General features: G+C 48.7%; 1 protein-coding gene across 1 annotated transcript in view; it reads left to right on the top strand.

Annotated features, from left to right (window-relative positions):
- Positions 1–3,803, top strand: part of UTP25 (UTP25 small subunit processor component) — a 30,780-nt gene extending 26,977 nt beyond the window's left edge. Inside the window, 2 exon segments of the mRNA XM_044284864.1 lie at positions 595–840; positions 3,382–3,803. Coding sequence (XP_044140799.1) covers positions 595–840; positions 3,382–3,628 — 493 coding nt within the window. The 3' untranslated portion in view covers positions 3,629–3,803.
- The last annotated feature ends 8,787 nt before the right edge of the window (positions 3,804–12,590 follow it).

Here is a 12,590-nt window from a genome sequence, read left to right as displayed (position 1 = left end):
GTGGTTAAACCATAAATAAGCTGATCACATCCATCATGATTATAGTATCACAATTTTATTAAACGTGTATTACAGACAAGCGATTCAGTGTAATACAAAGTATAAAGGCAAATATCTAAATAATACCAATGGTTGGTATTATATAGATATTTGCCTTTATACTTTGTATTATACTGGATCGCTTAAATTTGTTTTGACAATTTGATACTATCATGATGGATGTGCGATTAGCTTGTTATTTATCGTTGAACCACATATACTTCTATTGGTGTTCTACTCAGTTTTTTGGACACACTTTCTTGTAACTGGTGTGTGAATCCTATGCGAATATTGTATTAGCGAATCCTTGGCCAACCAGGGCCCCTGGCTGCCCCCTGCCACTTGTGTGGTATGATCAAGTCTATTGATTACGTTTTCACAATAGACACATCTGGCCTATCGATTGGGATCTGTGCTTAACCTAATAGGGACCTTTCCTAATCACAAGAACCTGTGTCCTGTGTTACTGCTTCACAGTATTAAGGAGTTCTCCAGTATAAAGAGGCCGCCCTGTGCCCTGTGTATCACTCTATGGCAATTTTTTTTTTCTCTTAGATTTAAGTTCTTCACTGACAAGATCCTGCCTCAGTATCGAGACGCCATCATGTCGCACACCCTGATCTACATCCCGTCCTACTTTGATTTTGTGCGGCTCCGAAACTACTTACAAAAAGAGGAGCTCAATTTTACACACATCTGTGAGTACACGGACAAACCCGGGATCGCTCGAGCACGCCAGTTCTTTCTGAAAGGAGAGAGACAGTTTCTTCTGGTCACAGAGAGGTTTCACTTCTACAAGAGGTGAGGATACTGGAGCTTGTTTGTGAAGCCTAATGTCTCCCCGGGGAGAGGGACTCATTAGTGCATCTCATTAATGCCTCAGCCCAGGGGTTTGATGTGAAGAGGAGTAACCTATTGTCACTAACTAACCTTATGGTCACATGCAGACCTGTTGGCCGCCCTTCAGTACATTCCCTGGTGCAGAAGCTCCTCTAGAGATGCTGTGATAACCTTGTTTGTATTAGAGATGAAGACTACAAAAACCTTCATAATGTATTTGAGGCATTAGCCGTCTTTTAATGTTATGGCATATTCTATAACATTACGATCATTTTGAGTCTGACCTCGGGGACCTTTGCAGATCTTAAGTACTAGAGGACTCGGGCCCTTTGCATTTTTTCCTACTTTGCAGCACCCACTGAGAAGGAAACTGCAACGCTGCTCCATTCCAGTGTTAAAGGCTATGACTACCTTCAGGGACATTTTCCTTATTTAATATTTTTTTTTTTTATGATAGCATTTTACAGATTTTGGGCTAAAATCATATTTTTTTTTAATGGGTCTTTATTTAAAAATTTCAGCAGTTTTTGTCTTAAAGGTTTAACTCTTGTCGTAGAGCCATTATCTGCCAGCTATGTATATTCGGTATCTTTGAACCTCTAACAGCTCATAAACACTTACTTATTTAAGGGTACTTTCAAACTAGTGTTAGAAGAATCCGGCAGGCAGTTCCGTTGACTGAAATCCGTATGCAAACTGACATCATTTGTTTCCGGATCCATCTGACAAATGCACTGAAATACAGGATCCGTCTCTCCGGTGTCATTTGGAAAAACGGATCCGGTATTTTTTTTTTTTCACACTTTTATAGGTCTGCGCATGCGCAGACCGGAAAACTGGATCCGTCAATGCGGCAATTTCCTGAACACTTGGTACTGGATCCGGCATTAATACATTTCAATGGAAATTAATGCCGGATCTGGCAATGCGGCAAGTTTTCCGGAATTTTGGCCGGAGAAAATACTGCGGCATGCTTCAGTATTTTCTTCGGCCAAATACTGTTAAAAGGACGGAACGGAAGACATCCTGATTAGAGATGAGCGAACCTCTGTTTTAAGTTCGGCGTCTAAAGTTCGGGTTTGGATTAGCGGAGAATCCCGATCTGGAACCGGATATGGATTCCGACTTCCGTTGTGGTCCGTGGTAGCGGAATCAATAATCGGCCATTATTGATTCCGCTACCACGGACCACAACGGAAGTCGGAATCCATATCCGGTTACAGATCGGGATTCTCCGCTAATCCAAACCCGAACTTTAGACGCCGAACTTAAAACAGAGGTTCGCTCATCTCTAATCCTGATGCATACTGAACGGATTGCTTTCCATTCAGAATGCATTAGGACAAAAAATGTTTTTTTGTTTTTTTTTCGGTATTGAACCCCTATGACGGAACTCAATACCGTAAAACTTTAACGCTAGTGTGAAAGTACCCTAAGCCATATTCTTATCAGCAATATTAGAACTGAGCTATGAGTGTTTTGAGGTCAGGAGATCAGAGATAAGGAGCAGTCAGCTGAGATGTCTGATACCTGGTACTAGAGAATCTCAAGGCTGTACAGAGAAAGGAGCTGGAAACTTTTAATAAAGACCAATAGAAAAAATGATTTTTAGATTAAAATGAATACGATCCAATAGTTAAAAAAAACGTCCCCGTGCAGCTGCCAATTTCTGCTGCATATCTTTCCTTGAATATGCAGAGAAATCTGCATGTGCTACCTGTGGGTTGTAGGGTGGATGCACTGCATATTTCAGCTCCATTAAAACCGGTAAAATTGGCGACAGATCTGCCAGGGATTTCATAATCCGCATCATGTGGATGAGATTTGTAAAATCTGCGTTGAATCCACCACAAATCACTTATTTTTGTAAGTGTTTTTGTTTTTTTTTGGACAGGTACGACATTATGACTAGCACTGTATGCCATGTAATGGTGCATTCACACGACCGTATGCGCTTTGCAGTCTGCAAATTATGGAAGCTGTCCATGTGCATCCTGCACTTTTCGTGGGCCTCATTGATAAAGTGCCTCTTCTTGTCCGCAAAACGAACAGGAATAGGACATGTTATATATAATTTGTGGAGCAGGTGCATGGATGCAGACAGCACATGGATGACTGCATAGAAATGATTGGGGTGCGGCGTCAAACCATCGTCGTGTGAATGGACCCTTATTCTGAGGATTGGTAGTAGGACCCCTATTGATTAGGAAGCCATGCATATCCCATTGGTGGGAAACCCCTTTAAAGAGTCAGTAAACCTGCTGTCTGTCATACCTCCAGTTCTAAGAACCTCCATAGACATTTCCATACTGATCTGTGGTTGATGGCAGCCTTTCAGTCTATAAGTTTGTTCCTTTTTATTAGGTTTTTATGGTTCTGTGTAGTGCTCCTTTAAGAGGCAGAGGCCCTCAGACTTCATGCATGGTGTTGGGTATAGATCTGGAAGCCCATGGTTTATAGTAGCTGAATTGACATTGATACTGGAACTTCTTATGTTCTTAGGTACACTCTGAAGGGCATCCGAAACCTGATCTTCTATGAGCTCCCTACTTATCCTCATTTCTACAGCGAGGTGTGTAACATGATGAAAGCATGGAACAGGGGTGAGGAAGCGACATGGACCTGCACAGTGCTGTACTCCAAGTACGATGCCCAGAGACTGGCGGCAGTGGTGGGTGCAGAGAGGACCGCCCAGATGCTGCAGTCTAAGAAGAATGTGCACCTGTTTGTCACGGGGGAAAATAACTAACCTTCCCCAGAGGAAAAACAGACTGAAGCTCCCTGAAATCAAACCCTCTGTTGTACAGAATTATTTTATTATTTTGTAACCTGTTAATACCATTGCTGGAATTTTTATTGTGCTGAGTTGTTTTTGTTTTCTTTAATTACAATTCTAATACATAGCCATTATTTTGCTAATTTCATTGTAGAAGGTTAAGGGGCTTCTGTCACCCCCCCCCTCCCCCACGTGCAATTTTTTTATAAGCCGACATTAGCTATTTGCTAATGTCGGCTGAGTGCAATCATACATGTCCTACCTTTTTTGTCTGTGGCTTATTTCTTGTAAAAACATACTTTTATCATATGCAAATTTCTTCACTACCAGCAAGTTGGGCGTGTACTTGCTGGTAGCCGCCGCATCTGCTGCTTGTAGACACGCCCCATCTCCTCTTGATAGACAGGGCCAGCGAGCGCTCTCCTCCTCCCGCTGGCCCCGTCTGCTGCTGAATTCCCGCGCCTGTGCCGTAACGTTCCTCAATCGGTGCAGGTGTACTGAGAGAAAACCGTAGCATGCTACGGTTTTCTCTCCGGCGAAAAAAACTGAAGACATGCCTGAACGCCGGATCCGGCATTTTTTTCCCATAGGAATGCATTAGCGACGGATCCGGATTTGGTCTGTCATGTACCAAACTTCTGCCCGTTTACAACTTGGATACTCTGGCGCATGCCCTGACTTCGGATATGCACAAAGTCTGCTTGCCCTGATCTAGCCCTGCTTCCTGACTTCGAGTGTCACATAATCCTCGGTACCCCGTGGGTCAGTTGCCAACTAGACCGATACTACTCCAGGAGGTAGCGGCCTGGTTGGTTCCCTACAGTGAAATCCTCATCCCTGTATGGGGGTTAGGCCGAATGCACACGGCCGTGAGCGGTCCGAGGAACCACGGCCTGGATTCCTGCTGAGAGCAGGAGTGCACGGCGTCATTGGTTGCTATGACGCCGTGCGCTTCTTGCTGCCGCCGCAATACAGTAATACACTCGTATGATCTAAACCAGTGTATTACTGTATTGCGGCGGCAGGAGGAAGCGCACGGCGTCATAGCAACCAATGACGCCGTGCGCTCCTGCTCTCAGCAGGAATCCAGGCCGTGGTTCCTCGGACCGCTCACGGCCGTGTGCATTCGGCCTAACCCCCATACAGGGATGAGGATTTCACTGTAGGGAACCAACCAGGCCGCTACCTCCTGGAGTACTATCGGTCTAGTTGGCAACTGACCCACGGGGTACCGAGGATTATGTGACACTCGAAGTCAGGAAGCAGGGCTAGATCAGGGCAAGCAGACTTTGTGCATATCCGAAGTCAGGGCATGTGCCAGAGTATCCGAGTTGTAAACGGGCAGAAGTTTGGTACATGACAGACAAAATAGCACAACTTCACTGGTTAACTAGACAACTAGGAACCTAAGCTCTGGTAACGAGTGAGAGGACAGAGCAGAATTAATAGCAGAAGCTGACTACAATGAGAAACTAGGCGTGCAACTTCCACACAGCCAGGATGGAGGTGAGTGGTGGTATCAGAAATGGGAGTAGTAGTTGCTGAATGAATAATGTCCTAAATAGCAAAGGAAATGGACCGCCAGTGTAACACACATACAGGATGAGCAGAGTCCACGAAAGCCGAAGGTGCAGATCACTCTGAGAAGCGATTCTGCACCTTCCACGATTTCAGTTCCCATTAACCTGTCATTCTTCATATTGTGCAAGTCGTGCTCAGATTTTTTCACACACTGGCCCTAATACAGGTCCTTCTAAAAAAATTAGCATATTGTGATAAAGTTCATTATTTTCTGTAATGTACTGATAAACATTAGACTTTCATATATTTTAGATTCATTACACACAACTGAAGTAGTTCAAGCCTTTTATTGTTTTAATATTGATGATTTTGGCATACAGTTCATGAAACCCCAAATTCCTATCTCAAAAATTAGCATATCATGAAAAGGTTCTCTAAACGAGCTATTAACCTAATCATCTGAATCAACTAATTAACTCTAAATACCTGCAAAAGATTCCTGAGGCTTTTAAAAACTCCCAGCCTGGTTCATTACTCCAAACCGCAATCATGGGTAAGACTGCCGACCTGACTGCTGTCCAGAAGGCCATCATTGACACCCTCAAGCAAGAGGGTAAGACACAGAAAGAAATTTCTCGTGCATGGCATTGGGGGACACAGCACCATGGGTATATGTCCAACTACCACTAGGAGGCACTAGACACAAAAAGTGTTGGCTCCTCCCAGGTGGGCTATACCCTCTCCACAGGCACGAGGCTATTCAGTTTTAGTCTAGTGTCCGTAGGAGGCAGACCTGTCCTGCTTTTTTGCAGGTTCTGCTGTTTATTTTTATTCTTTTCTTTTTTTCTCTCTTCCGCAGGTCGGTTTTTTTCCACCGTTATACCTGCTGCAGGCTGGGGCTCCATCGTGTTCCACTTTAGTTGCCCCCCCTGCGGGCGCGTACTTCGGTACCATCGCCGGTCACCCAGTTCCCACGGACTGCAGCCGCAGTGGCTTGCCGGCATTCCCACGGTTCCCGTGTTGAGTCTGCCGAAGGGGTGACCGTGCTGCGCCCGAAGACATCGGATGGTGAGTATACCGGATGGTGAGTATACTCCCCTGTCCCTCTGTCCCTGCCCCAGGGTTAGGTTCCCTTCTGTGGCCAGGGGGACGGGATCCACATTAGCTGGGGGTCCTGGGGAGCCTCTAAACCCCCCCCCCCCCCCCCCGGGGGGTTATATTCATGGTTTTTCCTCCCTTCTTTTCCCCCTCGGTTGGTCTTTTCTCTCCTCCCTGGCCACAGTCTCTCCCTGGCTTCCCCGCTACTTTAGTCCCCGGCTTCTGCCGGGACTAGGCCTCATCTTCTATGGCCTGTCCCCGGCTCCCAGGTGCTCCGTTTGCCCTGATCTGCCTATCCCCAGGTGTCGCTTCTCCCCCCCTACCCTACTCACCTATTTTTATGGTCCGGTGGGTCCTCTGTCGGCCGCGGTTCGCCCCGCCCCCCTTGCTCCATTCCCGGCCGCCTCATAAATCGAGGCCCCGGCTTTTGGGCCTGCTAGGCCGCAATCTTTCCGGCCCCCCCACCTTGCTTCCCGGGCTTTTCTGAGCCCCGCCCGGCCCTCGGGAGGAGCTATCTCCTCACCCTTTCCTGGGCTAACATGTTTTTCTGTTGGAGGGGGTGGTTAACCCCTCGATGGCTTCATGTCCCCTGCAGCCCTACTGACCACCTCTTTTTTGGGGAACAGCTGCTGCTGCACCTCTTTGGGGGAACACTGCGTCCGGGTCAGGATAGACAGCCTCTGCTGGCTGCTTTTTGAGCATCTCTTCTCCCAACAGCTCCTCGGTCGCCACGTGTTTTCACGTGCATCCGCTGTCTACAATGACTGCCATGTGGTCAGCCTGTCCCTGCTGGTGTGCAGTACCTCTCCCCAGATCCCATTGTTTTCCCTGAACAATCTTTTTGTGTAGGTTCCCCATGAATGGGTCCCTCCGTGTCGATGCCATGGGAACCTTGGCCGACTCTCCCTAGCAGTGTCGCTGGAACGCTACCAACCCAAATTGCGGCCACCTCTGCCCTCCCAGGGTCCTCCCTGCAGATGGGGCATGCTCAGTTAGGGGTACCTGCACCCGGGTTCGGCGAGGGGTAGCTCACAGTACACCCTCGGGTGGTCTCAACGGGGTCCCACCCCTCCTCGGCATCCTCGGATCCCCCCCAGGACAGGCCTGAGGCTGGTGACGAATCCTTCCTGTCACCCCATCCGTTGCCTCTGGGGACACCTCTGCACCGATTCCCTCGGAACAGAGCATCAGGCGGTCTTCCTCCATATAGAAGCCCTCTGGGAGGTCAAGACTACGTGCACGGAGGAACCTCTCCTACCTAAACAGGGTTGGTATCCCCTCTAGTGGATTTTCGGATGGTGCTCCCCTGACCGCACAGGTATTCAACCGCACAGGTAAGGCAGCCGTCCCCGTGTTTAGCATACTACCCGGTGTCTGATACGTACGCCTTCTCCTTAACAGGGGGGTTCCTGCACCACTGCCATAGGCTGTCCCTGACAAGCCTTCCTGGTTCCCCTATACCAGGGTCTATCCTCTACACATTTGAGAGTGTTTCCGTGGGGTCCCCATCCTGGTGTTGGTGTTCACCACTCTACCTCATTACAGGGAGTTCCTGTTCTGGGCAAGCGGTTAGCTCGGCTATCGCCTCCTGTAGGTTGGTGAGTTCAGAGCAATTGTACAGCCGCCTTGCCCCTTTTCTTAGGTAGTGTACCTACAGAAGCCATTACTCCTGGCTGGCTCTATGGTGTTCCATACAGCACTATTTCTCCCTTCCCGGTGAGATATACAGGCCGCTTCAATTGCCGTTGCAATTGCACCTGTCTGTTCCCAGCCACTTTGCTCCTGTCATAGGTGGAGTACCTACACCATCTCCTGATGCTGTAGCCGATTCCCCTGGCTCGGTGCTATGGTGTTCCATGCGACACTATTTCTCCCTTCCTGGCGAGATATACAGGCTGCCTTTATTTGCCGCTGCAATTGCGCCTGTCTGCTCCCAGCCAATTTGCTCCCTTCACAGGTAGAGTACCTACGCCATCGCCGGTGCTGTAGCCGATACCTCTGGCGGGCTCTGTTGTGTTCCATGCGGCAACATTTCTCCCTACGGGCGGAATATAGAGGCCACTTTCAATTGCCGTAGAATTGCCCCTGTCCGGTTCAGTTACCTGTCTGTTCCCTGCCGCCTTGATCCCTTAACAGGCGGAGTACCTGAGCCATCTCCGGATGCGGTAGCCGTTCCTCCTGTCCGGCTTTAGGGTGTTCCATGTGGCATTTTCTCTCCTTACAGGACGAGATATTGCGGCCTCCTCCAATTGCCGTGGCCATTGCACCTACCTCATCATAGTGTGCACCAAACGGCCATCTTACTCCCTTCATGGGTAGAGTCCCTGAACCGTCTCCAATGCTGCAGCCGTTCAACCTGTCTGGCTTCTAGGGTGTGCTATGCGGCCCTGTTTCTGTTGCCATTGCACCTACCTGATTGTGGTGTGCACCTGTCTTGTTCTTTGTGGTACCGTGCGGCCCTACTGGGTTCCATTGTTAACGCGGTTGCTGTTGCACCTCTCTGGGTCTAGGGTGCACCATGGCGGCCACATTGCTTCGATCTTAATTGTAGTTCCTCTAACACAGCCATATTTCTACTTTACAGGTTGTGTACCTGTACCCTCCGTATGCTGTCTCATTCCCAGATGCTGTGGCTATGTTTCCACTCTCCTTAGTTGGCAACATGCAGCCACTTTACCCATATTTTAGGCGTGTGTTTGTAGTACCCCAAGCGCTGGGCCCTGTGGTGCGGTCTGTAGCTCAGACAGTTTCTGTATCACTGGGTGTTTTCTGCCCACGGGTTCTAATCTGTGCTGCGGATGTTGGTTCCATCCATTTGGTTCTTCCATACATCTGCCACTCCTTTACTGTCGCGCTCATTGGTCTCCTTGTACCTCTCAAGGCACTGTCTGCACCAGGCCCCCTTCGTTCAGCGTGTGCATGGTTACCATGTCTGGCAGGTGTGGGCCAGCCCAACCCCCACCTTGTCGGTCTACTGCTACTTCTGGTAGCTCCAGTATATGACTGATCTGTCTGATCCGGCGGGTGGTCCTCATTCAACCACGCTCCCTACTCCGTGGCCAGGTGGTTGTTGGCCTTTGTGCTGTAGTTGCTCTTGCCTTCTCTTTACGGTACTACGGTATGCTGTGCTCCGCGTTACCCCATGTTATAGGGGAGTACTCGCGTTGTTTCCTAATTGCTGAGCGGCCCATTCCTGGTGAAGTACAAGGATCTCCACTGGATCTTCTACCTTGTTTGGACACGTAGCTGGTGGCATCGGCCGCGGCTGCGGTTTTCTGTCATCGCTGGATGTCCGTCACATGGAATCCTTCTGGGTCCACGGCTTTTATCATTGCTGGACGTCCTCCCTGACGGGTCAAGGACAGGACCTCTGAGCGCCACACACACCTGTCTGAATTCTCAGCTGATTGCTCTGGTATCGGACAGGGCCCCGTAGTTCCTTCTGGGTCCAGGTGTTTTCGGTATTCCCTTGTATTTTCTGCTTAGTTGTGCTATATGGCGGAGGGGCAGTCCTCTTGGACCTTGCCGTCGTCTGCACCTGTCTGGTACTTTCTCCCCCCTGGAAGTTTTCTGTATGCCGGTCGCAGCTGGTTTCTACATTTCTATGTAGGCTACCCCGGTTTTTTCATGGCGACTTCTGCATTCCTTATGCATATGGATGTCTGTCGTTTTGTGGTACATCCCGAGCTGCTGTACTTGCCCTCTCTGGGACAATGTTTAAGGTTTGCGGGTCAATATTCTGGGTACGGCTAGTTGTCCATGGCCAATGCCCCTTCCCCTATGGTGGTTTCTTTTCGCCTTTCCTGGATATTCTGGCTTGCGTTGTCTTCTGGTGGTTCAGCTCCTGGTTCCTTGTGAGCCCATACTGGGTACTCCTTTCTGGAGTCCCTGTCCCTGTTCATTTGAGGTCCTCTTGGGATTTGTGTCTCTTTTTCCATCCTCCCACGTCAAGTACCTGGTATTGAGTGGTTTAGTGCTGCGGTTTGCAGTTCCACCGTATGGTCTCCTTCGGGAGGGACCTCCTTCTGTTGTAGGACCTTTCCTCTTTAGGTTTTTTGGAGTGCTCTCCTTCTACTCCCATGTCTCTCAGTCCGGCCTGTATCTGGCTTCTTTTTTCCATGATACTTCACATGCCCAGAGTTTCCTCTGGTCTTACGCTTCACGGTGATATCTTGTTTTCGGAGGCTTGTGCCTAGTCTCCTGTTTTTGGGGACGCAGGAGCTATCGTTCTTTTCCTGGTTTTTTGCCTACAACCCCCTCCTTCTCCAGGGTTGGCGGTTTCCTCTAGCAGCCTTGGGTTTTCACCTTTACATGGGGCGCTTAGCTTCTTTCCTGGCCTTGCGGTGAGGGGAGTCCCCTCCCTTCACATGTGAGCCTTGCTATGGCTTCCCCCACTCGTTTGGTTTTCAGTGCTTCCCTGTTTCTTTTCTCCCCTGGTCTTTCAGGGGATGGCCACAGGTTTTTTGGGTCTGAGACAATGTAGAGCGTTGGGTAGTTTCACCACGCGGTGCTGTCCTAATTTTTTCTCCAGCCCTTGGCTGCGCTCTGTTTCCTTTTGCCACCTTCTTGCATTTGGGATTTTCTTCCAGTCATTTGTCCTGGGGTGCTGGCAGTCTTCCCTGCTTCTTCTGAGGTTTCTTCCTTGTTATGGAACCTCTTGCCCATCTCGTGTTTTTTCCCGTTGGGTCACATGGTTCTCCTGCACCTCTATGCCCAACCGGCGGCGCGTCTCTTCTTTTCCCTCCCTCAGGGACTGCTTTGGGACGTCCCATGGTGCTGTGTCCCCCAATGCCATGCACGAGAAAATTGGATTTTTTGTACTCACCGTAAAATCCTTTTCTCGTAGTAGGCATTGGGGGACACAGATCCCACCCTATGTTTTTTCTTCCGCTTCTCCGGGCTGGTCTCTTGATCTTCCCGGTACGGGAGTTGTTGGTTCCTTGCTCTTCTTCTCTCTCCTACTGCTTTTGGTACAAACTGAATAGCCTCGTGCCTGTGGAGAGGGTATAGCCCACCTGGGAGGAGCCAACACTTTTTGTGTCTAGTGCCTCCTAGTGGTAGTTGGACATATACCCATGGTGCTGTGTCCCCCAATGCCTACTACGAGAAAAGGATTTTACGGTGAGTACAAAAAATCCAATTTTCTGAACGAATAGGCTGTTCCCAGAGTGCTGTATCAAGGCACCTCAGTGGGAAGGAAAAAGTGTGGCAGAAAACGCTGCACAACGAGAAGAGGTGACCGGACCCTGAGGAAGATTGTGGAGAAGGACCGATTCCAGACCTTGGAGGACCTGCGGAAGCAGTAGACTGAGTCTGGAGTAGAAACATCCAGAGCCACCGTGTACAGGCGTGTGCAGGAAATGGGCTACAGGTGCCGCATTCTCCAGAAACAGCGGCAGAAGCGCCTGACCTGGGCTACAGAGAAGCAGCACTGGACTGTTGCTCAGTGGTCCAAAGTACTTTTTTCGGATGAAAGCAAATTTTGCATGTCAATCGGAAATCAAGGTGCCAGAGTCTGGAGGAAGACTGGGGAGAGGGAAATGCCAAAATGCCTGAAGTCCAGTGTCAAGTACCCACAGTCAGTGATGGTCTGGGGTGCCATGTCAGCTGCTGGTGTTGGTCCACTGTGTTTTATCAAGGGCAGGGTCAATGCAGCTAGCTATCAGGAGATTTTGGAGCACTTCATGCTTCCATCTGCTGAAAAGCTTTATGGAGATGAAGATGTCATTTTTCAGCACGGCCTGGCACCTGCTCACAGTGCCAAAACCACTGGTAAATGGTTTACTGACCATGGTATTACTGTGCTCAATTGGCCTGCCAACTCTCCTGACCTGAACCCCATAGAGAATCTGTGGGATATTGGGAAGAGAAAGTTGAGAGACGCAAGACCCAACACTCTGGATGAGCTTAAGGCCGCTATCGAAGCATCCTGGGCCTCCATAACACCTCAGCAGTGCCACAGGCTGATTGCCTCCATGCCACGCCGCATTGAAGCAGTCATTTCTGCAAAAGGATTCCCGACCAAGTATTGAGTGCAGAACTGAACATAATTATTTGAAGGTTGACTTTTTTTTGTATTAAAAACACTTCTTTTATTGGTCGGATGAAATATGCAAATTTTTTTAGATAGGAATTTTGGGTTTTCATGAGCTGTATGCCAAAATCATCAATATTAAAACAATAAAAGGCTTGAACTACTTCAGTTGTGTGTAATGAATCTAAAATATATGAAAGTCTAATGTTTATCAGTACATTACAGAAAATAATGAACTTTATCACAATATGCTAATTTTTTTTTAGAAGGACCTGTATAGTG

The sequence above is a fragment of the Bufo gargarizans genome, chromosome 3 (genome assembly GCF_014858855.1).
Source record: "Bufo gargarizans isolate SCDJY-AF-19 chromosome 3, ASM1485885v1, whole genome shotgun sequence".
NCBI lineage: Eukaryota > Metazoa > Chordata > Amphibia > Anura > Bufonidae > Bufo > Bufo gargarizans.
This window is presented reverse-complemented; position numbering and strand designations above follow the sequence as displayed.